A 27,136-nucleotide genomic window follows, 5' to 3' on the forward strand; every position below is an offset into this window, starting at 1 on the left:
TTGTCAGTTAAAGCGATGCAGTGCGGAATCGCAAAAAGTGCTCTGGTCTTAAGCCAGCAAAATGGTCCGGTCTGAAAGTGGTTAAAATGCCTAGCATGTTTTTTGATGCGCCATGTATTCCATGTTTAAATGTAAAATAAAAATAGTATAGACGTTGTTGAAAAATACTATGAAACGCCAGTTTATAAACTGTTTAACAAAATGACTTATAAACAATATATATATATATATATATATATATATATATATATATCACCCCCCCTAATATCCTTCCAGTGGGATGGGGTTTACTATAGGTTTCTGAGCTTCGCACATGATTATAGCTCTTTGCCCCGGCTTATGCAATAAGACTCCAGCGTTATGGTATCTAGATAGGATCAGCTCCGCTCTTTATTCTGTGCGTGTTTCCGTTTTAGCACAATGCAGAGGCAATTCCTCTGTTGTTTTCAAAGGAAGCTCCAAACTCTGTAGGCTTCTGTTAAAACAACATTGTGCAATTCTTTAGATTTGAGCTTGTCCACTTGCGCGGGTTTTGCAGCGCCTGTGGGATGTGGAACAATAAGACTGGTTGAGACCATTAAATCTCTTTTGTGATTTTCCATTTTCCATTAGGTCAGCGTAGATTTGTTTCTGATGTGCTAACACTGGGCTAGAGAGGTGACTTTAGCGAGACAGAGCATGCACAAAACTGTGACTGATTACACTGACAAACTTATGCTGCTCTATTATCATGGGAAAGAATGGAATATATGTTTGCTGCCCACTCTTTATACATGAAACGGAAATGATGGCACATTATCCGATATGCTCTGCAATAGAAAAAAAAAAAAAACAGCGTGGAAAGCAAGGTGCGGGAGCACGTGTCTGCTCATGCTATTCACAGCACAGCAGTAAATCAGCCTTGTGTAAACCTGAAGCAGTGGCCTAGTCCTTGCCATGTGCTGGCTGCAAGTGGTAAATACGAACTGTTTATATTCAACATTTCATATGGAGAACCTCCGATGGGATGAGGGAACCTCTGATGTGATGGGGAACCTCTGATGGCATGAGGGGACCTCTGCTAAAATAGAAGATCTCTGATGTGATGGGGAACTCTGATGAGATGAGGGAACCTCTGGTGTGATAGGGGAGGCCTCTCTAATGCGAAGGGGACCTCTAATGTGATGGGGGACCTCTGATGTGAAGGGGACCTGTAATGTGATGGGGGACCTCTGATGTGAAGGGGACCTCTAATGTAATGGGGGACCTCTGATGTGAGGGGGGACCTCTGATGTGATGGGGGACCTATGATGTGAAGGGGACCTCTAATGTAATGGGGGACCTCTGATGTGATGAGGGACCTCTGATGTGATGGGGGACTTCTGATGTGAAGGGGACCTCTAATGTAATGGGGGACCTCTGATGTGATGGGGGACCTCTGATGTGAAGGGGGACCTCTGATGTGAAGGGGACCTCTGATGTGATGGGGGACCTCTGATGTGATGGGGGACCTCTGATGTGAAGGGGGACCTCTGATGTGAAGGGGACCTCTAATGTAATGGGGGACCTCTGATGTAAAGGGGGACCTCTGATGTGAAGGGGACCTCTGATGTGATGGGGGACCTCTGATGTGATGGGAGACCTCTGATGTGATGGGAGACCTCTGATGTGATGGGGAACCTCTAATGTGAAGGGGACCTCTAATGTAATGGGGGACCTCTGATGTGATGGGGGACCTCTAATGTAATGGGGGACCTCTGATGTGATGGGGGACCTCTGATGTGATGGGAGACCTCTGATGTGATGGGAGACCTCTGATGTGATGGGGGACCTCTGATGTGAAGGGGACCTCTAATGTAATGGGGGACCTCTGATGTGATGGGGGACCTCTAATGTAATGGGGGACCTCTGATGTGATGGGGGACCTCTGATGTGAAGGAAGGCTTCTTATGTGAAGTTAAATTTCATTAAGGTGGTTGTGTGCCTCATCCCAGGCTCAGGTTTTCCATTGAACATATACGGTTTTTAAAATTTGGACTGGGGTGCCTCAATATGTTGCATACTTTTAAAGGGTGCTGTGACTGAAAAAAGTTTGAGAAATGCTATCATTCTGTATAACAAAAGATTCAGATTCCCCTCAAGCCAAGAAAAACTGTTGAAGGGTTAAGGTGATTTTTCTGTATTTGCCATCTATATTACTTTAGACCTGTACAGTTTCCTGAGAAAAAAAGAGCCATGTGACTACCCTACAGGTTGATAAACATGGAGAACCAACATAGCTGTCAATACAGCATCCTCTCCCACTCCCTGCTTCAGCGTAATCCCATGATTTCCCTGCAGGTGGAGAAATCTGGTGACCGAGAAGAGTTAACTAACTATATCTTGTAGGAAGGAAACGTCGGCATAAATCATATTTAAATACGGACTGGCTTTGCCACATACTGAATATGACCGATCTAATTAGAATAAAGTAAACATTAGGACATCCGTCAGCAAAGTCCTGTTTGATCATTTACATTTCTGAGATAAATTGTTTAAACAGCATTTCATTTACTGGAATGGAATTACTGCGAGTCTAAAATAGCTGGAAATCAGTGGTAATCTGGGAAAAATAAACGGCTAAAACGGCGATTTAAAGGGAAAATGTTTTAAGAGTAATGGCGTCAAATGATCATTTTCTTAAGTGACTAGAAGATCAGTTTTCTTTTTTAGCAGCTTTATTGCCAAAATAACAAAAGTAGTGATTAGGGGATTTTTCTTTATTTTTTTTTGTTAAAAATAAAAGCAGCCAATATATAAACATTTGGGGTGGATTTACGAAAGGCACATAGACTGTATGCTTTGCAAGTGCGGTTGCTCCAGAGCTTAGTAAATGATGTAAAGTTTCACTCTTTACGAAGAACACCCAATCATATGTGTAGCGGTCTCCCCGACTTTCAAGGGCCTGATGGTGACCCCCAGAGAACTGACATTCCTCTTGTAGATCTTCACGTTTAACTCACAGCATCCTACTGTAGATCCTTAAGCTCAGCTCGCCGTCTCTCACCAGACTTCTTGGACTCTCAGCTACCTGCTGGATCCCTCGAGCTTCACCCACAGCTACCCGCCGTACTTATCTTCAAGTTTTACTTACAGCTACCCGCCGTACTCCTTCAGGCTTTACTCACAGCTACCCACCGTCTTCCTTGATGAGTCTCCACTGAAGCTTTCTCACTTACTTCGTGAAGCGTCTGCTCTGGTACTCCTTCAGAATTTCATCCCTTCCAAAACTTACCTCTGGTAACCAGAGTGGTCATCCCTTGGTGGCAGCTGCTTCTCCTTTACCTCTGGCAACGATCAGGCTCCCCTCGGGCTGAGCCTCTAACAAACGTGATTCCGCCCCAAACTTCGGACTTAACCTTTGCTGCTCCTCCTTTGCAGATCCTTGATTTACTGGATAGACCTCACTTAGAACTAGCAGCCAGTAGGACTCCTGGATAGGCCTCAGGCTTTGGGCAAGGCAACCATGAGCCGTTTGATACACATCCACCCAGGCTGCAGCCCTGGGTGAGAAGAGCCCCGATCACCTGACTCCTCTTGAATAAATGGCCTATCCCAGCATGCACAGTGGCCAAAGAAACTCTGGCTGATTGGCTGAGACTAATTATTTATCCTTCACCTGAATTCACTGTAATCCGTCATCCAAGTGCCAAAGGCAACAGTGCCACCTATTGACAGAAGAGAGAGACTACCAATTAAACTCAGAAATCAGTGGATCAAACTATCAATCAGCCAGGCTAGTTACTACCTAGCACAACTAGATTTATTAGCAGCCCTGTTTAGGACCAGGGTGCTACACATTCAAGGCCTGCACATGATTGAATGAGGGAAGTCAGCAGAACCTTCCCTCATTTACTAAGCTCTGGGGCAACTGCACTTGCAGAGGTGCCACTCCACTTGGAAAGTGCACATTTGCCTTTAGTAAATATACCACATTGCATAGTATATTATCCAAAAATTGTCAATGCTACAATGTATCAGCTGCTGGGTAAAACATATCGACTTCCCCTGCACTCAGATGTAGGAGCACATCTCCTGTATGTGGGCTCAGCAAATTCTACTGAGAGTTGGTGATATATTTGGCTTAGTAGCATTGAAGCTTCACAGGCAGTAACTCTTCTTGGCAATGATCAATTAAACTGCAGCTGCACTTAAAGTGTAACTATGGGCAAAAAAAAAACAAAAAAACGACAGATATCCCGTAGTCTGTCACTGGCATTAACACAGTGGCCTCCAAATTGTGGCCCATGGGCTGGGGATGTGGCCCTTTGCTTGCCTCCAACTGGCCCTTGGGGCACTATTCCCCCAACTGACACCACACCAGTAATAAGGCACCATTCTTTCCATTGACACCAGAAGTGAGGTATAATTCCTCCCACTGACACCAACAATAGGGCACTTATATTCACACTGACACAACGATGGGGCACTGTTCATTTTACTGACACAAACAATGGGACTAAAATTGGGTGACCCCCCCCCCATCTAAATTCCTTTAAGGGTGCCCACACCCGTACAATGGAGACAATATAAAATGTACTACCCATAGGCAACTCTTCAAAAGCCTTTACAGGTCACCACTTTAGATTTATAGAGGAGGTCTGGTGCTAGAATTACTGGCCATGATCTGACCTTTGCGGAGATACCTCACATGTGTGCAATTATTGTTGTGTTTGCGCGCGTGTGGGACCGACACGCACATTCACCTTTGCGTACAAGCACAGGAGGATGGAGAACTTTACTTTTTTGGTTTTTATTATTAATTAATTTATTTATTTATTTATTTATTCTTACAGTGATGCTTTCATTTTTTTTATTGCTTTCACAAGGAGTGCAAACAGTTTGCTTGCTCATTAAAGTATAACTAAAGGCAATTTTTTTTTTGTTTTTATAGTTTTGGAAAGAGTTGGGAGGGATTAGTTTTTTGCTGTCTGTGCCCCTGTTAAGGAGACCCCCCCCCTCTCTATTTGTTTTGTTTACTGTTACCATAGAAAGTGAAAGAAAATCCCAAATTTTGGAATGTCCCCAGAACAGGAATAGTGGGGAAATCTTCCAATGGGAATATTAGTTCTGGTGGCCCTGATCACAACCAGGGATTCCCTGACTTTTGTTTTCACTTCCTATTTTGGCCCTGTGGCAGTAAGTGAAGGGGAATCTCCCCAATGGGACACAGATGGCAAAAATAATTGTAGGTCTCTCTATGATTAAGCCCTGTAAGGGTGAAACACGTTGAAGACGTGACCTCTAGCGGGAGGTTTCCTGTGCGTGCTGCTTAAAGTGGGGTTGCACACAAAAAAAATTATTAATATTCCTAAAAAAAAAAAAAGTAGAATTTTTTTTATTCACCTCTAAATGGCTGTTGGAATCTCCCAATGGGACACAGATGGCAAAAATAATTGTAGGTCTCTCTATGATTAAGCCCTGTAAGGGTGAAACACGTTGAAGACGTGACCTCTAGTGGGAGGTTTCCTATGTGTGCTGCTTAAAGTGGGGTTGCACACAAAAACAATTATTGATATTCCTAAAAAAAAAAAAAAATGTGGATTTTTTTTTATTCACCTCTAAATGGCTGGTGGGGGTTCCTCGTAGTCTGCCTCCTTCCGTGCCTGAGCTGGTAACATCACTTCCCCTCGGCACAGGAAGGGCTCAGCTCTGCCCCCTCCCTCTTGTCAGTCATCTGGGACACGTGACAGGTCCCAGATGATTGTGTGGTCACTCACAGTGAGCGGCGCCGCTCGCACATGCACAGTGGGTGTCCGGCTGTGAAGCCACAGATGGGTACCCACAGTTACAATGCCGATGCTGCCGAATGGAGGGGGGATGAGCGGGGCTTCGATCCCCCGCATCGCTGGACCCTGGGACAGGGAAGTGCCCGATTATTAAAAGTCAGCAGCTGCAGTATTTGTAGCTGCTGACTTTTAATTTTTTAAATGGGCACACCACTTAAACCTGTTTGGTTGCTCATTAAAGTATAACTAAAGGATTTTTTGTTTTTAGTTTTGGATAGAGTGGGCAGGCATTAGAACCCCCGTCAGTTTTTATTGCTGTCTGTGCCCCTGTCAGAGAGTTTCACCCTCTCTATTAGTGCTGTTTATGTTATCATAGAAAATGAAAGTGAAAGAAAATCCCAAATTTTGGGTTGTCCCCAAAACAGGAATAGGCGGTTATCTTCCAATGGGCATATTAGTTCTGGTGGCCCTGATGACAACCAGAGATTCCATCACTTAAAGGAAGTCTTTTTAACTTCATGTTTTGCTATGGGACAGGAAGTGAAGGGGAGCCTCCCCAATGGGACACAGATAACAAAAATATTCGTAGGTCTCTATGATTAAGCCCTGTAAGGGAGAAACACGTTGAGGATGTGGCCTCTAGCGGGAGATTTCCTGTGTGTTCTGTGTGTACAGTATAACTAAAGATATATATATATTTAAAATTTTGGATGGAGTGCAAAGGGATTAGAACACCTGCCAGGTTTTTTGTTCCTTTCTGGGCCCCCCGCGTCTCCATTTGTCTTGTTTACCATTATCATAGAAAATGAAAGTGAAAGAAAATCTTACATTTTGGATTGTCCCCAGAACAGGAATGGGGGGGGGGGATGTATCTTCCAATGGGCATACTAGTTATGGTGGCACTGATGACAAACAGGCATTCTCTTATTTTAGAGGATTTTTTTTTCACTTTCTTTTTTGTCTATGGGCCAGGAAGTGAAGGGGAATCTCCTCAATGGGACACAGATGGCAACAATAAACCCTATAAGGGTTATAATCACGTTTGCACTTATTTGCCCCCAGTTCTACTTTAAATTAATTTGATGGTTTAATGTCATTGGTGTGCAACCCAATTCCTATTAGTTGGCAAGAAAATCTTTTTTTTTTTTTTTTTGGGGGGGGGGGGGGTAATTTTTAATGACTCTGGAGTGGCTCGGTGTTAGACTTTAAGAATTCTACTCAGTTAAGGCAGTACAGCTAGGCACCCTCCATAAGGTTAGGTGTCCGAAAATCTCCCCTGGCTTCACCCATATTGACCCGATAAGCCCATTTGATTTTTGGTGCTGCAGAGCAGCAGCTCCGACCGCCCAGGCAAAGCCTTTATCACCGAAAACACCATATTTCCATATATTCGGTGGAAGTATGAACCCTCTAAGAGCATATACTTAAGTAGAATGGGAAGGGGGTGTACCATTATTTGGTGAGATTCTTAGTATCGAGCTGTACACCATACACCTTGTCTTCATCCAGACACAAAGTCCTACCTACGCGTTCTATCTCTTCAAATGTCAGATCCCATTTGAGAAACAAAAAAGGAACTATAATAGAAGGCATATATACAACCGGAAGATGTTAGCACCATAAAAAAACAACCCAAAGCTCATTACCAAATATCCTGATGTCTTGTAAAAAAAAAAAAAAAAGAAATAAATCTGCACATCCCCATTCACAGCCTCATAGTGAATAATAAGAACGTATTTCAAGCTCGGTGTAGGTTCTCATTAAATATATCATTGCCAGTGAGCACCTCCAGCCATTCTCACATCATTAAAGAGCCTCAAAATGACCAAGTCAGCAATGCCTAAATGTGTACCTGTAACATGCATGAGCGAAGGTGTCATTGTACAAGATGAAACCGGTACAGTACAGGATTCTGCCGCTGGCATTTTCAATAAAAATGGTGGCAGCCACTCAGCATGGCCTCAGTGATAATCCTTGAAAGCTGAACTCTAGGCAAATATAAATGACACAAACAATGCTAAGCTCCGTACAATGATAGGTCATTAAATATATAGATTTTTTTTCAAATGCAAGCAGTGAGAGTACCTGATTTTTATCTGGCATCAGCCCCTTGCAATACCTTGTACAACAAAGCTCAGGCTGGTAGAGGGGGAAAAAGCACATGGAGCCAGTCAACTTGTTAGAAGCCTTCCTTAATCTAATATCTCCTTATTAACATTACCAATATATATATGAATGAGTTGGATCTTAATATAATAATTGAGTTGTTATATTTTTATTTATTCTAGATTGGGAAAAGTAAAATAAACAGATTTTTATAGTCTGAATATATAAATATATATGTATTCAAATATGGCCTAGTCTATAAATTCTATATACAGACTCTATATACATATATATATATGGCTTTTTTTCTTAAAGAATAGGTGCAAGAACTCTCTCCTTCTAAGTCACTTTGTGTCTCTGCCCCCTACTACCCACCTCCAAACACCATCCCTTGGTTTCGCCCCTACCCACCTCTGAGCACTGACCCTTGGTTCCGCCCATACCCACCTCCGAGCAACAACCCTTGGTTCCACCCCTGCCCACCTCCGAGCACCGACCCTTGGTTCCACCTCTACCCACCTCCAAGCACTGACCCTTGGTTCTGCCGCTACCCACCTCTGAGCATCGACCCTTGGTTCCGCCCATACCCACCTCCAAGCAACGGCCCTTGGTTCTGCCCCTATCCACCTCTGAGCACCAACCCTTGGTTACGCCCCTACCCACTTCCGAGCACCGACCCTTGTTTCCACCTCTACCCACCTCTGAGCACCGACCATTGGTTCCGCCCCTACCCTCCTCTGAGCAACGACCCTTGTTTCCGCCCATACCCACTTCCAAGCACCGACCCTTGGTTCTGCCCCTATCCACCTCTGAGCACCAACCCTTGGTTCTGCCCCTACACACCTCCAAGCACTGACCCTGCCTTTACCCATCTCTAAGCACTGACCCCTACCCACCTCTGAGCACCAATCTTTGGTTCCACTCCTACCCACCTCTGAGCACTGACCCTTGGTTCCACCCCTACCCACCTCCAATCATAAAACTTTTGTTCCGCCTCTACCCACCTCTGAGCACCAGTCATTGGTTCCATCCCTACCCCCCTCCGAGCACCGTCCCTTGGTTCTGCCCCTTCCCACCTCCAACCACTGACCCTTGGTTCCACCCCATACCCAGCTCCCAGTACGGCCCCTTTTAGAGACTATAGATCCAAGTATAATTTTGTAGTGCTAAGTAATTTGTATGGAATTTAGCATTCATAACAAGAAAAGCCAAAAAAAAAAAAAAAAAAAAAAAAGGATCCCTCGCAACCAGCAACAATCGACCCCCCCCTAGCAACAATAGACCCCCCCAGCCAACAAAAAATTCTCAGCAGCCACCATCAATAGACTCTTCAGTAGCCAGCAACAGTAGACCCCTCCTTAAACAATAAATCCCTTCCAGCAACAATTGACCCTTCAGTAACAAAAGATCCCCTCCAGCAACAATAGATCCCCCAGCAGCCAGCATCACTAGACCCTCCAACACGTCCCAGCACACTTGACATTGCATACAGTGCTGGAGGTGCCAGAACTGAGTTCCCCTGCGTGCCCACTGAAAAAAGCCCTATATATATATATATATATATATATATATATATATATATATACATAGTCAACTGTGCTCCATGCCAGAGCCATTTGCACATGAGTGACATCATCGCGGCCCCTGCCATTCATTCAGCCGGAGCCCGCCAACCCAGAAGGAAGACCAGGGGAAGATGGCATCGATACTGTACCTTGACAACGCTGTGCTGGCTCTGTGTATGGGTATGTGGTCCATACTAGTACATTATGACTTAAGCCTGCAGGAGGGACCATTGTTTTTGAATTTTTCGGGCTTTTCTGGTTTAATACCCCTTTAAAGAGATTTTTGCTTGCTTCATGTCTTGGTGACAACACAGGAAGTGAATAAGAATCTCCACAATGTCTACAGAAGAACAGCAATAAAAACCTGTAAGGCATTCCTAACCCTAAACCGTTTTGGTTGGAGTTGTGCTTTAACTTTCAGCTGCACTATGGTAATTCAATATAAAGATGGATTTTTCTTTTTTTGCCAAAGAATTGACATTCAATTCATAGAACTACGAGCTGAATTAAAGAAAAAAATAAAATATGACATTATTGCTTTTGAAGGTATATATTAGAGAATAAACGGATGTTTTATTTATCTGCCTGGAGCCGCTCTTTAAATAAAACTGAGGCTGTATTATTGTGAATATTAGGGTGAAAAATGGCCGCCTTCGTGTCTAGGCAGTCTGGTACACTTCTAAGCATCAAACAGCGCAATATATTTCCAGATGTATTCCGCTAAAGGATTCTAATAAATTCTCATCCCATCAGAGCATTGGTTCCCGGAATAATAATATTCAAAATATCCTTAAGCAAAAAGCTTTAGAACTGACAAGGGAAACAATGTACAAAACAACTGATTCAAGGTATAAGGAGCGCCGTCCTCTCCAACCAGAGAACAGCCAGGAAAAACAAGCCGATCAACTGCAGCAAAGCCATAAAAAAACAAGAGGAACCAACCAACACCAACCAACAATTCCATCAACCAACATCGAGTAGCCACCAACCCATCATGGAGAGAATAGAAAACCATCCGGGTGACCCTACCTGTAGCAGCCAGTAACATCTCCTGTGGAACGTTGGAATAATGGACGAATGGACATAGCAGCCATAGAGACACTGCAACAAAACATAAAGAAGAGACATATTAATACAAAATATTAATAGGAACATAAAACAACCACTAAGGGTCTACTTGTAAATGTGACTTTCATCCAACATTCTCTGGTGGAGAATCCATCACCGTCATTTAAAACACATGGACCTGGAAGATTCTCTACCGGAGAATGTTTGGTAACATTTGCATTACTTGCTTTAGATGTGGCAAAGTGTATGTAAACCTGTAAACCTTTAGAGTCACCCTTCAAATCTATCCCTCTGCTTCGCCCAATCCTCCAGTCTGCTACATGAATAGCAAGCTTTTTTATTTTTTCCCTTTATTTATTTTTTTGGTCCGGCCCTACCTCCCTTGTACGTCAAGGAAATGGCATGTACTGTGCTCCTTTTGCCTCCTGGTATGTGCGAAATCACAGGCCGCGGAAGGCATCACATCTGACGAAACGTGTAGGGCGGAGTTCCATGCTGATGTCATTATATTAACAGAAGTGAGTCTTTGTGCTGGCTGGAATCATTTTGTACATTGCACAGTACTTTTTTTTTTTTGTAAGTCAATTTAGGTTTTTAATACATTTATTACATTGGAATTCATACTATGTGGAACGTTCTTTCTCCTATTTTTTTTTTCGAGCATAAGTAGTAGACATGTGCAGAATGAAAAAAATCGTTTTTTGTTTTGTTTTGATTTACTATTTAAATAATTGAATTCAGTTAAATTTGCTAAATTCGTTAAATTTATTAAATTAATTTTCAGAATGTATTACATTGGATTTCATACTATGTGGAACGTTCTTTCTCCTATTTTTTTTTTGAGCATAAGTAGTAGACATGTGCAGAATGAAAAAATTTGTTTTGTTTTGTTTTGATTTACTTTTCAAATAATTGAATTTAGTTAAATTTGTTAAATTCGTTAAATTCATTTAATTCATTTTCAGAATTTATTACATTGGATTTCATACTATGTAGAACGTTCTTTTGCCTATTTTTTTTTTTTTTAGCATAAGTAGTAGACATGTGCAGAATGAAAAAATGTGTTTCGTTTTGTTTTGATTTACTATTTAGATAATTGAATTTAGTTAAATTTGTTAAATTCATTACATTCATTAAATTCATTTTCAGAATTTATTACATTGGATTTCATACTATGTGAAACGTTCATTCTCCTATTTTTTTTTGTTTTTGAGCATAAGTAGTAGACATGTGCAGAATGAAAAAATGTGTTTTGTTTTGTTTCGATTTACTATTTAAATAATTGAATGTAGTTAAATTAGTTAAATTCATTAATTTCATTAAATTAATTTTCAGAATTTGTTTAGTTTTGTTATTCATTTTCCAATTCGATTAAAATGTTCCCAATTTCGGTCAAATTGAAGTCAATTCAAACAAATTTGGAAAATTCAAATCTAATTTGAATTTATGCTATTTGAATTTCGGAAGACTGTTATATTCTTTCTATTTTTTTGTATTCTATTCTTTCTTCTATTCTAATCTTTTATTCTCCAGTCTATTCTTTTTTATTCTATTCTATTCTTTTCTATTTTACTCTAATTAAATTAAAATTATTCTATTCAAAGTTCGAATTTTAGAAGAATTTTTTCTATTCTATTGTTTATTTTTCTATTCTATACTTCTATTTTATATCCTATTCTATTATTTTCTCTTCTAATCTATTCTATTCAAATGTATTCTATTAGAAATTCTAATTTTGGAAGACGGTTCTATTCTATTCTATTGTTTTTCTATTCTATTCTTTTTCTTTTTCTATTCTAATCAATTGTATTCAAATTCAAATTTGTTTTATTTGATATTTGAATTTCTGAAGACAGTTAAATTATTCATATATATATATATATATATATATATATATATATATATATATAATTTAACTGTAAAAAAAAAACAGATGAAAATAGAATATATATATATATATATATATATATATATATATATATTCTATTTTCATCTGGTTTTTTTTTCTATTCTTTTCTAGCCTTGTATTCTATTATTTTCTATTCTATTTCATTCTATTCTTGTTTTTGAATTCAATTTCATTTTAGAATTTGATTCAAGTTCGATTAAAATTTAATTCAATTCAAATTTTTGTTTCTTAATTTCAAATTCGTTAACATTTGTTACTATTGTCATTTGGAAATTCAGATATATCTGAAACCCCGAATAAAGAAAAATTGGTCAGAATTTTTGGTCGGAACAAACCGAGATGTGGAGGCGGATAGAGGATATATATGGTCATTACCATCCTTGGCCAACAGCTAAACCTGGTGGGGGAGAGTCGGAAGCTCAGGCTACGCTGGCCATTGGAATCACATGCTGTTTATGGCTCCTCTGTAGGAAGAGAGTGGATATTCCGTCCGGTGTGGGGACAAAATTCAGGACTTTTTTGATACACTTATCAGTTGCGAATTAATTTGCAGTGTAAATTATTGCACTAGGAGATAGAACTTTTATATTTGATAATATGATATATATATTTTTTTATATTGAGGATTATTAGCACAACATATTATATTTGCATATCCCAGGTCTTTCATTCAGAAAAGGAGGAGGGGACAGGTGTATCGGTGCGTCATCAGGAGGCACATGTAACGTGTTCCAAAGGTGAACCTATCCTTTAAGCCTCTAACCCTAGACATAACAAGCAATAAAAAGAGTTGCATTGCAAGAGTTGATTTATTTTTTTATTTTTATGGAGTTGGCCTTTAATCCTTGTAGTGAGGAGGAACCCACTGCAAGAGTAAAGCTTGTCTAATACTATCTAATTCCCCCGACTTCAAGCAGTCTTATTTTTATTCCCAGTTTACCTCTGTGAATTACTGAACAAACCCCCCCTCCCCAAGTTATAACGATGAAGGCAGGAGGATATGTTATGTAGTCTTAGGATACCTCCTAACCTAGGGTGACAACGCTTATACTCCATAGATACAATAAGTGAGCGTTGTCACTCCAGGATAGTGATGGCCGAACGGTTCGCCCGGCGGTCGTTTCGCGGCGAATTTCCGACTTTCGCCGTCCGCGGGTTCGAACGCCTTTTTCCGTCGTTCGCCCCGGCGGACTTACGTGTTTAATGTATACAAGAACTTTAACCTTTCGTGACACGTTTATCATGTGTTACAGGACAACCAATTGAGACATGACAGCTCATGGACACTTGGACATTCCCCCTAACCTATAAATACACCCGATCCGGTGGCCATTTTACATTCTTTCTTCTGTCACTGTAGGGAAAGGATCCTGTGTGGAGTAGGGACAGAGAAAACGCTAGCTATTTGGTACACAAAAGTTCTTTTCAGGACTGGTATAGGTGTTAGGTCAGCAGCCTGAGTTTCTTTTGTCAGTTTAGATAAAGGGACAGAGCGCTGTATGCTGCTATTTTAGGGACAGCTCAGCCAGATTAGTCTTTCTTCATCATCATCATCATCATCATCATTAGCTGTTACTATCAGGTCCACAAAAGAGCTGTTCCAGCTAATCGTTCCAGCCTACTCTTTTTTGCCAATTTGTATAGGGACAGGCAGGAAGCAGTGTGTCAGGCAGTGAGGATAATTTTAAAGACTTGCTGTTACTATTAGTTCCACAAAGGTTCTTTTCAGGACTGGTATCAGTGGTACGGTAATAGGCTTGTACACGTATAATATTCTTTCTTCCAAATATAGAAAGAATATTATACTTGACTGCTGCCCTTCTGCTGCAGTCTGCTAATCATTCACAACTCACTTGTTCCACAAAAGTTCTTATAAGGACTGGTAACTTGGTCTGTCTAGGGTGCTACGGTACATAGGCTTGGGTGCGGTACAGTCTGCTGTTCTGTAAGGACCGCTATCGGTCCACAATAGATAGGGTTGCCGTGCACTACTGCTGACCGCTGCCCTATACTGCAGCAGTCCTTCAGCGGTATAGGGACTGACGCACAGTCTGCTAAACACTAATACACAACCTGCTTGGTCCACAAAAGTTCTTATAAGGACTGGTAACTTGGTATAGGGTGCTACGGTACATAGGCCTGAGTGCGTTACAGTCTGCTGTTCTGTAAGGACCGCTATCGGTCCACAATACATAGGGTTGACGTGCACTACTGCTGACCGCTGCCCTATACTGCAGCAGTCCTTCAGCGGTATAGGGACTGACGCACAGTCTGCTAAACACTAACACACAACCTGCTTGGTCCACAAAAGTTCTTATAAGGACTGGTAACTTGGTATAGGGTGCTACGGTACATAGGCCTGAGTGCAGTACAGTCTGCTGTTCTGTAAGGACTGCTATCGGTCCACAATACATAGGGTTGCCGTGCACTACTGCTGACCGCTGCCCTATACTGCAGCAGTCCTTCAGCGGTATAGGGACTGACGCACAGTCTGCTAAACACTAATACACAACCTGCTTGGTCCACAAAAGTTCTTATAAGGACTGGTAACTTGGTATAGGGTGCTACGGTACATAGGCCTGAGTGCGTTACAGTCTGCTGTTCTGTAAGGACCGCTATCGGTCCACAATACATAGGGTTGCCGTGCACTACTGCTGACCGCTGCCCTATACTGCAGCAGTCCTTCATTGGTATAGGGACTGACGTACAGTCTGCTAATCACTAACACACAACCTGCTTGGTCCACAAAAGTTCTTATAAGGACTGGTAACTTGGTATAGGGTGCTACGGTACATAGGCCTGAGTGCGTTACAGTCTGCTGTTCTGTAAGGACCGCTATCGGTCCACAATACATAGGGTTGCCGTGCACTACTGCTGACCGCTGCCCTATACTGCAGCAGTCCTTCATTGGTATAGGGACTGACGTACAGTCTGCTAATCACTAACACACAACCTGCTTGGTCCACAAAAGTTCTTATAAGGACTGGTAACTTGGTATAGGGTGCTACGGTACATAGGCCTGAGTGCGTTACAGTCTGCTGTTCTGTAAGGACCGCTATCGGTCCACAATACATAGGGTTGCCGTGCACTACTGCTGACCGCTGCCCTATACTGCAGCAGTCCTTCATTGGTATAGGGACTGACGTACAGTCTGCTAATCACTAACACACAACCTGCTTGGTCCACAAAAGTTCTTATAAGGACTGGTAACTTGGTATAGGGTGCTACGGTACATAGGCCTGAGTGCGTTACAGTCTGCTGTTCTGTAAGGACCGCTATCGGTCCACAATACATAGGGTTGCCGTGCACTACTGCTGACCGCTGCCCTATACTGCAGCAGTCCTTCATTGGTATAGGGACTGACGTACAGTCTGCTAATCACTAACACACAACCTGCTTGGTCCACAAAAGTTCTTATAAGGACTGGTAACTTGGTATAGGGTGCTACGGTACATAGGCCTGAGTGCGTTACAGTCTGCTGTTCTGTAAGGACCGCTATCGGTCCACAATACATAGGGTTGCCGTGCACTACTGCTGACCGCTGCCCTATACTGCAGCAGTCCTTCATTGGTATAGGGACTGACGTACAGTCTGCTAATCACTAACACACAACCTGCTTGGTCCACAAAAGTTCTTATAAGGACTGGTAACTTGGTATAGGGTGCTACGGTACATAGGCCTGAGTGCGTTACAGTCTGCTGTTCTGTAAGGACCGCTATCGGTCCACAATACATAGGGTTGCCGTGCACTACTGCTGACCGCTGCCCTATACTGCAGCAGTCCTTCAGCGGTATAGGGACTGACGCACAGTCTGCTAAACACTAACACACAACCTGCTTGGTCCACAAAAGTTCTTATAAGGACTGGTAACTTGGTATAGGGTGCTACGGTACATAGGCCTGAGTGCAGTACAGTCTGCTGTTCTGTAAGGACCGCTATCGGTCCACAATACATAGGGTTGCCGTGCACTACTGCTGACCGCTGCCCTATACTGCAGCAGTCCTTCATTGGTATAGGGACTGACGTACAGTCTGCTAATCACTAACACACAACCTGCTTGGTCCACAAAAGTTCTTATAAGGACTGGTAACTTGGTATAGGGTGCTACGGTACATAGGCCTGAGTGCGTTACAGTCTGCTGTTCTGTAAGGACCGCTATCGGTCCACAATACATAGGGTTGCCGTGCACTACTGCTGACCGCTGCCCTATACTGCAGCAGTCCTTCATTGGTATAGGGACTGACGTACAGTCTGCTAATCACTAACACACAACCTGCTTGGTCCACAAAAGTTCTTATAAGGACTGGTAACTTGGTATAGGGTGCTACGGTACATAGGCCTGAGTGCGTTACAGTCTGCTGTTCTGTAAGGACCGCTATCGGTCCACAATACATAGGGTTGCCGTGCACTACTGCTGACCGCTGCCCTATACTGCAGCAGTCCTTCAGCGGTATAGGGACTGACGCACAGTCTGCTAAACACTAACACACAACCTGCTTGGTCCACAAAAGTTCTTATAAGGACTGGTAACTTGGTATAGGGTGCTACGGTACATAGGCCTGAGTGCAGTACAGTCTGCTGTTCTGTAAGGACCGCTATCGGTCCACAATACATAGGGTTGCCGTGCACTACTGCTGACCGCTGCCCTATACTGCAGCAGTCCTTCATTGGTATAGGGACTGACGTACAGTCTGCTAATCACTAACACACAACCTGCTTGGTCCACAAAAGTTCTTATAAGGACTGGTAACTTGGTATAGGGTGCTACGGTACATAGGCCTGAGTGCGTTACAGTCTGCTGTTCTGTAAGGACCGCTATCGGTCCACAATACATAGGGTTGCCGTGCACTACTGCTGACCGCTGCCCTATACTGCAGCAGTCCTTCATTGGTATAGGGACTGACGTACAGTCTGCTAATCACTAACACACAACCTGCTTGGTCCACAAAAGTTCTTATAAGGACTGGTAACTTGGTATAGGGTGCTACGGTACATAGGCCTGAGTGCGTTACAGTCTGCTGTTCTGTAAGGACCGCTATCGGTCCACAATACATAGGGTTGCCGTGCACTACTGCTGACCGCTGCCCTATACTGCAGCAGTCCTTCAGCGGTATAGGGACTGACGCACAGTCTGCTAAACACTAACACACAACCTGCTTGGTCCACAAAAGTTCTTATAAGGACTGGTAACTTGGTATAGGGTGCTACGGTACATAGGCCTGAGTGCAGTACAGTCTGCTGTTCTGTAAGGACCGCTATCGGTCCACAATACATAGGGTTGCCGTGCACTACTGCTGACCGCTGCCCTATACTGCAGCAGTCCTTCATTGGTATAGGGACTGACGTACAGTCTGCTAATCACTAACACACAACCTGCTTGGTCCACAAAAGTTCTTATAAGGACTGGTAACTTGGTATAGGGTGCTACGGTACATAGGCCTGAGTGCGTTACAGTCTGCTGTTCTGTAAGGACCGCTATCGGTCCACAATACATAGGGTTGCCGTGCACTACTGCTGACCGCTGCCCTATACTGCAGCAGTCCTTCATTGGTATAGGGACTGACGTACAGTCTGCTAATCACTAACACACAACCTGCTTGGTCCACAAAAGTTCTTATAAGGACTGGTAACTTGGTATAGGGTGCTACGGTACATAGGCCTGAGTGCGTTACAGTCTGCTGTTCTGTAAGGACCGCTATCGGTCCACAATACATAGGGTTGCCGTGCACTACTGCTGACCGCTGCCCTATACTGCAGCAGTCCTTCAGCGGTATAGGGACTGACGCACAGTCTGCTAAACACTAACACACAACCTGCTTGGTCCACAAAAGTTCTTATAAGGACTGGTAACTTGGTATAGGGTGCTACGGTACATAGGCCTGAGTGCAGTACAGTCTGCTGTTCTGTAAGGACCGCTATCGGTCCACAATACATAGGGTTGCCGTGCACTACTGCTGACCGCTGCCCTATACTGCAGCAGTCCTTCATTGGTATAGGGACTGACGTACAGTCTGCTAATCACTAACACACAACCTGCTTGGTCCACAAAAGTTCTTATAAGGACTGGTAACTTGGTATAGGGTGCTACGGTACATAGGCCTGAGTGCGTTACAGTCTGCTGTTCTGTAAGGACCGCTATCGGTCCACAATACATAGGGTTGCCGTGCACTACTGCTGACCGCTGCCCTATACTGCAGCAGTCCTTCATTGGTATAGGGACTGACGTACAGTCTGCTAATCACTAACACACAACCTGCTTGGTCCACAAAAGTTCTTATAAGGACTGGTAACTTGGTATAGGGTGCTACGGTACATAGGCCTGAGTGCGTTACAGTCTGCTGTTCTGTAAGGACCGCTATCGGTCCACAATACATAGGGTTGCCGTGCACTACTGCTGACCGCTGCCCTATACTGCAGCAGTCCTTCAGCGGTATAGGGACTGACGCACAGTCTGCTAAACACTAACACACAACCTGCTTGGTCCACAAAAGTTCTTATAAGGACTGGTAACTTGGTATAGGGTGCTACGGTACATAGGCCTGAGTGCAGTACAGTCTGCTGTTCTGTAAGGACCGCTATCGGTCCACAATACATAGGGTTGCCGTGCACTACTGCTGACCGCTGCCCTATACTGCAGCAGTCCTTCATTGGTATAGGGACTGACGTACAGTCTGCTAATCACTAACACACAACCTGCTTGGTCCACAAAAGTTCTTATAAGGACTGGTAACTTGGTATAGGGTGCTACGGTACATAGGCCTGAGTGCGTTACAGTCTGCTGTTCTGTAAGGACCGCTATCGGTCCACAATACATAGGGTTGACGTGCACTACTGCTGACCGCTGCCCTATACTGCAGCAGTCCTTCATTGGTATAGGGACTGACGTACAGTCTGCTAATCACTAACACACAACCTGCTTGGTCCACAAAAGTTCTTATAAGGACTGGTAACTTGGTATAGGGTGCTACGGTACATAGGCCTGAGTGCAGTACAGTCTGCTGTTCTGTAAGGACCGCTATCGGTCCACAATACATAGGGTTGACGTGCACTACTGCTGACCGCTGCCCTATACTGCAGCAGTCCTTCAGCGGTATAGGGACTAAGAGTTTTGTCACAGGGTGATTTAAAAAATGACAGGCAGAGGAAGAGGCAGGCCCTTCCGCAGGGGTGGTAGGGGTAGGGCAGGAGCAACAGCCTTGAGCCAAAGTGGGAAGTTGCAGAAGGTGCGTTCAATTACTTTAAAGGACGCACCAGACTTGGTTGAGTGGCTCACTCAGCCTTATTCTTCTGCACCCTCCTCATCCTCTCGATCTGCACCCTCTTCTTCACTCTCTGCTATGTGCACCCCCAAAGACACTACCACCAACAACACCACCACCACCACATACCTTCCGCTTGAGTGCAAATGGGGGCCTTCATGCTCCAGTGTTTTAATAGGGACCCCCGTATAAAAAGCATGAGGGTCAAGGACCAGTACTGGGTGGCAACGTACTTAGATCCCCGGTACAAACACAAAATGGCGGAAATGTTACCGCCGTCGCAGAGGGCTGTCAGAATGCAGCACTTCCAGGCCTTGCTTCGAGAAATGCTGCATTCTGCTTTTGCGTGCGCTGGCAGAGGAGCAATTCCCACTCCCAGAGAAGGATTTGCGGGTACCAATCCAACAGCGCCTGCAAGAAGAGGCCGGTTTGAAGATGTGTTGGTGACTTCGGATATGAGGTCATTCTTTCAGCCGACCCATCGACAGGTGTCATCCGGATCCAGCATCAGGGAACGCCTAGACCGTCAGGTGTCCGACTACATTGGGTTAACGGCCGATGTGGACGCTCTGAGGAGTGATGAACCCCTAGACTACTGGGTGGGCAGGCTTGACCTCTGGCCAGAGCTTGCCCAATTTGCAATCGAACTGTTGGCTTGCCCCTCATCCAGTGTCCTGTCCGAAAGGACGTTCAGCGCAGCAGGGGGGATTGTGACCGATAAGCGTACTCGCCTAGCTCACGACAGTGTTAACTACCTCACATTTCTAAAAATGAATGAGGCATGGATCTCGGAGGAATTCAACACATGTGATCAGTAGACCATGTATATGTCTATAAACAATTTTTGGAATCAAGCACACAGACCTTCTTAATTCATTTGGCTCACTTCCCTGACCCAAAAAAGCACACCGTACTATATGCCCCTACCCTCCTCTTTGAAGAGGTTGAGCGGTGTCATATTTCTACTGGGGCTGCTTATTATGAGGGGTTCCCACCATCCCTGTGCTGTGCTGACTTCCTCCTGGGTGTTCTTATTATGAGGGGCTCCCACCATCCCTGTGCTGTGCTGACTTCCTCCTGGGGGTTCTTATTATGAGGGGCTCCCACCATCCCTGTGCTGTGCTGACTTCCTCCTGGGGGTTCTTATTATGAGGGGATCACACCATCCCTGTGCTGTGCTGACTTCCTCCTGGGGCTGCTTACGGTGCTGCTGTCAGCGCTGTATGTCACGGAGCTGCTGTCAGCGCTGTATGTCACGGAGCTGCTGTCAGCGCTGTATGTCACGGAGCTGCTGTCAGCGCTGTATGTCACGGAGCTGCTGTCAGCGCTGTATGTCACGGAGCTGCTGTCAGCGCTGTATGTCACGGAGCTGCTGTCAGCGCTGTATGTCACGGAGCTGCTGTCAGCGCTGTATGTCACGGAGCTGCTGTCAGCGCTGTATGTCACGGAGCTGCTGTCAGCGCTGTATGTCACGGAGCTGCTGTCAGCGCTGTATGTCACGGTGCTGCTGTCAGCGCTGTATGTCACGGAGCTGCTGTCAGCGCTGTATGTCACGGAGCTGCTGTCAGTGCTGTATGTCACGGAGCTGCTGTCAGCGCTGTATGTCACGGAGCTGCTGTCAGCGCTGTATGTCACGGAGCTGCTGTCAGCGCTGTATGTCACGGTGCTGCTGTCAGCGCTGTATGTCACGGAGCTGCTGTCAGCGCTGTATGTCACGGAGCTGCTGTCAGTGCTGTATGTCACGGAGCTGCTGTCAGCGCTGTATGTCACGGAGCTGCTGTCAGCGCTGTATGTCACGGAGCTGCTGTCAGCGCTGTATGTCACGGTGCTGCTGTCAGCGCTGTATGTCACGGAGCTGCTGTCAGCGCTGTATGTCACGGAGCTGCTGTCAGCGCTGTATGTCACGGAGCTGCTGTCAGCGCTGTATGTCACGGAGCTGCTGTCAGCGCTGTATGTCACGGAGCTGCTGTCAGCGCTGTATGTCACGGTGCTGATGTCAGTGCTCTGTATTACGGTGCTGCTGTCAGTGCTCTGTATCTCCTGCACCCTCTTGTTTGCCTACCCTGGTCCCTGACCTTCCCTCTCCTCCATTGCCTTCATTAGCTCCATAGTCCTGAATTGTCAGAACAATTTCCCAAATAAAAAAAAAATGCTTGTAGTTATCGATCCCAAATTCACCTCATACATGTATTATGCTATTGTCCAGGTGGTGGGACTACGTGCTACCCCCTAATAATTACCCCGTGGCCGCAAATTCGACCTAAAGGTTTGCGAAATTCGCCTCCCATTGAAGTCAATGGAGCCCGCGGCGAACGGTCGTTTTCGCGAACGTTTGTGCCCGTTCGCGTTTCGCGTTCGCGAAACGTCCCGTCGGAAGTTCGTCCATCACTACTCCAGGACAGGAAGTGTGTTTCTTGCAAGATCACCAGCTGGAAATATAGAGGAAACAACCATGACATAAGAAAACGAATGCAGCCGCCACATCTAAGAACCAGTAAGGGCAATATATTACTTTTTTTGTTTTTTGAGTTTACATACACATAAAATAGGCCATCTGCAATCATTTATAAATACAGCAGTGATTTGATAGAATACATTGCATACGATACACTTGTGCGGCTTGTGTTAATACATCGATTTGGAAATAATTAAAGATTGCTATGAAAGGCAAATCTTTAAAAATCAAATTTATTAAAACAGACCAATATTCATTTACAGAATTTTTCTGTGACTTTTAATTAAAGCGTCTTTTATTAAAAATGAAAAGCAGAAGAAGGTACTAAGTCCATTTCAAATCAAGCGACCCAAAAATAAGAAATAAAAAAAAAATTCTAAAATAATTTGCTATTGGGAGATTAAGCTTCAAAGATTCATTATGAAATGTCAGTTGTTCGGTCTCCATTGTTCAATAAAATATTGGATCAGGATAAGTGACAGTCTGGTCCTATTCTGGGTTCTTCTTTCTTCTACCGCAACCATATCCCGCTAGACTGCAGGTCACATGACTACAACAGGCCAAATAGTGCGTTAACCTGCTTTCTAAAAGCAGTTTCAACCGCCAGTATCTGCTACCGCCTCTGTATGGCTTGCCACAGGATTTCAATTAGATAGAGACAGTCTGAAGGGGAATAAAAGCATAGGGCCACCTTCCTGCCTTTCTTGGGGCCCCTGCACGCCAGAAACCAGTTGCAAGTTACATAGTTACATAGTAGGTGAGGTTGAAAAAAGACACAAGTCAGTCAAGTCCAACCTATGTGTGTGATTATACCTTTGCAACCCTGGTAGTTCCGCCACTGGTGTCAGTAGTCTTTTTTTTTTTTTTTACCATGTTATTTATTTATTTAGTTATTTATTTTACAAAATATTTTTTTAGTTATTTTTCCAATTTTTTTTAAGGAATTGGAGGGCTTTGGTGAAATATCCGGGGTTGGTTTGATGTCTCACTTTTGAGACAGAAAAAATGACTGAGGTCAGATTCATCAGTCCTTTTCTTTGCAGTTTAATAATAATAAAAAAACAACACAGGTACCGATCACTTACTCTATTCCTTAAAACAAGGAAGGGGCCAGTAAATTACACATTTACTGACCCCTTCCCCTCTTTCAAATCTGACAAAGTACACTGGGGCCTGGGGCAGCAGGACAGGGATAGGGAGGCGGCAGGAGCAGCATGTAGAGCAGGGGTGCCCAACCAGTGGCCCGCAAAGCCTTCTGATGTGGCCCACGGCCTCCTGTTCTGGGATAGCTGGTTGGCAAGCCCAGATCGCAGATCGGTCATCCCAGAGCATCAGTGTTGTGAATGAAGCCAGCGGTAGAGAAAGCAGGCGGCTGCGGAGATCGGCATAACTATTCTGCAGTGGTTACTGGGCTGCTTCCAAACTGATCAGCAGGTGCACTGCCTACCTCCAATCTGATCTGCTAAAAAAACAGAAGGGAATCCACCCCCTTCTGCCTGGGTGGATAGGATTGAAGGGCCCATGGACTAGAGTGGGCTGTGTCCGTGTCTGCTCTCCATATGCAGAGTGGACACGGGCCTGTCATCCTCCCACTCCACTCATTGTGGCCCGCGACCGGTTACCAAGTCACTTAAGTGGCCTTCGCTCTTCAAAAGGTTGGGCATCCCTGATGTAGAGGAACTGAGGCCCTTCATTTCCCTTCTGCAGCTGCTGAATATTTGCTGGAGGGAGAGGAGGAAAAGCAGGCATTCAGCGGTTACATAGAGGGATCAGTTCCTCTGAATGCTGCTGTCCTCCTATCCAGTTGTACAGAGGGGCTGCAGAACCACACTGGGGTCTCGGGCAGCAGGGCAGGGACAGGGAGGCAGCAGGAGCAGCGTGTAGAGGAACTGATCCCCATCATTTCCCTTCTGCAGCTGCTGAATGTCTGTGGGAGGGAGAGGAGAAGTGGGCATTCAGTGGCTACATGGAGGGATTGGTTCCTCTACATGCCGCCGCCCTCCTTTCCAGTTTTACAAGGGTGCTGCAGAAGCACACAGGGGCAGCAGGGCAGGGATAGGGAGGCGGCAGGAGCAGCATGTAGAGGAACTGATCCCCTTCATTTCCCTTCATTTCCCTTCTGCAGCTGCTGAATGTTTGCTGGAGGGAGAGGAGGAAAAGCAGGCATTCAACGGTTACATGGAGGGATCGGTTCCTCTACATGCTGCCGCCCTCCCATCCAGTTGTACAGAGGGGCTGCAGAAGCATACAGGGGCCTGGGGCAGCAGGACGGGGATAGGGAAGCGGCAGGAGCAGTATGTAGAGGAACTGATCCCCCTTTATTTCCCTTCTGCAATTGCTGAATGTCGGTGGGAGAGGAGGAGAAGTGGGCATTCAGTAGCTACATGGAGGGATCGGTTCCTCTACATGCCGCCTCCCTCCTATCCAGTTGCACAGGGGGCTGCAGAAGCACACTGTGGCCTAGGGCAGCAGGACAGGAATAGGGAGGCAGCAGGAGCAGCATGTAGAGGAACTTCATTTCCCTTCTGCAACTCAGTGGCTACATGGAGGGAACATTTCCGCTAAATGCTGCCATCCTCCTATCCAGTTGTACAGGGGGGCTGCACGGGCACCCCAGAGCATGGGGCCGGGTGGCAATGGTAACCCCTGCGACCCGTATGTACACCCCTGCACATTAACAATCCCACATTTGTAATGCAACACATGCATAGATTGGATGTTGTGCGAGTTGCCTGCCCCTTTGTAGAATAGGGAGAAGCTAGGTAAAGGAATACGTGGACATAGGGAAATCGATCAGCCATGACGCTACAAATTGCAGTCATAACATGTGATTCCATCATTACAAGGTAAGGAAAACAACCCAGGGACTATACCTAGTTAACATAACAAAAACATTTGAAAGTTTGCAATGTCTTTAGGATGTTTTATTTCTGTCTGTGTTCCTATTGGAGAGATTCTCCCCAACGCCCTTAGATCTTCTCCATGGAGGCCCAAACAAGAATAAGACATCATTTCAGATCTAACCTTTCCACATTTTATCCATGAGAAAAAAAAAGTGAAGGTGGAGTCACCCTGACTTGCAGCGAAATAAACGGACATCATGTAACTGGCGGATGATATATGTAAAACAAATAGAGATGAGCTATGTCTTCTTGGCTGTCATGACGGTTTGACATACATTTCAGCCCTGGGATTTTTTATTTTTTTTTCTGCTCCAGGTTGTGGTACTACAAAAGATGTCAAAAAGGAAGCCATGACCTTTAATATTAGACGTAGGTGGCAGACAGAATTTATGGCACAGATATATATTTCCTATCCTAAGCATAGACGTTATTGAACTGCTGCCCTTTTCTACTCCCCGGCTCGATTTCCCAGCTGAATTTCAAAACTTACAATCCAGATCAAACTCCGAGTTGAACAAACTTGGCTTTTCAAATTTTGAGCTGGGAACTCATTAATCATAACTGGCATTCTTCATTCTCTGGCTTTGCTCAGGGTAAATATTTCTCTCTGGCGTCACACCGAGATTTTTTCTTGCCCTTTTTTTTTTTTTTTTTTTACATTTAATTGCGGAAGGTGTTTTTTCTCTTCTCTCACATGTTTAAAATGATTTGGGGGAATAGAGATGTGCCGGGTGCTATGTTCATTAGTCGTCTAATGATGTTGTAACTCGGGATGATGCTTTTTTTTTTGTTTACGATCTGCTACTGTCTTGCAGATATTTCAGTTAAACAGAAGAAATTGTGTTAATGTAAAATGTACAAGCTTGCAGAGTTGTCAGTTGTAACAGCTTCTCGAAGTCTTACGAAGGGGCAATCCGGGATAGTTAGGGCTTGTTTACATTAGACCAGTGGTCTCCAAACTGCGGCCCTTTCTTTGCTTTTATCTGGCTCTTGGGGCACTATTTTATCCACTGATACCAACAATGAGGCTTAATTCCCTCCACTTACACAAATAAGGGGGCACAACTCTTCACATTGACACCAACAATCAGGCCTAATGACACCAATAATGGGGCATAATTCCTCCCAATGACACCAACAATGGATTGCCATTCCTCCCACTGACACCAAAGAAAGGGCATGGTTTATTCCACTAACGTTGGAACCTTTTCTACTCCCAATGGCCACAGTCCTTTGGAAAATGTGGAGACTCCTGCATTAGACCTTGAAAGGCAGCAAAACCCCAGGGTTAAGCTGCCTTTTTCTGCCCCTCAACCACTCCTTTAGCTGATAAGGCAGCTGCCAGGGGTGTGCATATGCTACAGCAGAAATTATATCTCATGAAGCGATCAGAGGCACTACCACCCACCAAACATGACCTATTTGTGCTGCAACCACATTGAGGTCCAGCATTTAGGGGGTCAAAAAAGGCAGTGAGGAGGCAATACAATGTCTGCTCACCATCTGTCATATCCTCTCTGAAGAGCATTCCGAATGTGCATGCTATTCAGACAGCACCGCTAGTGTGAACAAGCCTTTAGAGATGGCAACATTAAGGCTGTGTTCACACTTCTGAAAGATGCGACTCGCGGAAGAGGTCCGGTGCATCCCTGTTCTTCGTTTCACGGACTTGCCTGAATTCGGCCCTGAAATGGACCCAAAGACACTGTCAGGAAGGGCATGTCAACAATCAAGATGGCAGCCACAGAAGTTCCCCTGTTCTGTATGTCCCACTGAGAAGGGCTGCACGGTCATGTTTGCACGCGCCTTTACACATGCGCAAACCCTTGCGCACTAATGCCGCACGGAATGCCAACATTGGCACGCAGTGGCGCACGTGCACACACGGTTAGTGGTGCTAACAAGCTATTTAAACTGACTTATTCCCCTGGATCAGTGCTGTCTGGTCTACAGCGTACCCTGTGAGTTCTGATTACCGTTTGCCTGTACCTGTTCCAGTTGACCTACCTGGTTTGCTCCTGACTATTCCTGTTATCTGCCTGCACCCAACCTCAGCCTGTCTTGACTATGTCCCTGCCTGCTCTTTCTTCTACCTTGCTGCCAGCCTGTTGCCGAACCTGTCTG

General features: G+C 44.7%; 1 protein-coding gene across 12 annotated transcripts in view; it reads right to left on the reverse strand.

Annotated features, from left to right (window-relative positions):
- CAMTA1 (calmodulin binding transcription activator 1) overlaps positions 1-27,136 on the reverse strand; it is a 2,106,456-nt gene that overhangs the window by 858,084 nt on the left and 1,221,236 nt on the right. For all 12 annotated transcript variants that reach the window (XM_077458256.1, XM_077458247.1, XM_077458246.1 and 9 more), the window contains exon 5: positions 10,448-10,519. In XM_077458256.1, coding sequence (XP_077314382.1) covers positions 10,448-10,519 — 72 coding nt within the window. The remainder of the gene's footprint in view (positions 1-10,447; positions 10,520-27,136) is intronic.

Source organism: Lithobates pipiens, unplaced genomic scaffold, assembly GCF_037356315.1.
Source record: "Lithobates pipiens isolate NorthernLeopardFrog02 unplaced genomic scaffold, aLitPip1_a1.2 Scaffold_27, whole genome shotgun sequence".
NCBI lineage: Eukaryota > Metazoa > Chordata > Amphibia > Anura > Ranidae > Lithobates > Lithobates pipiens.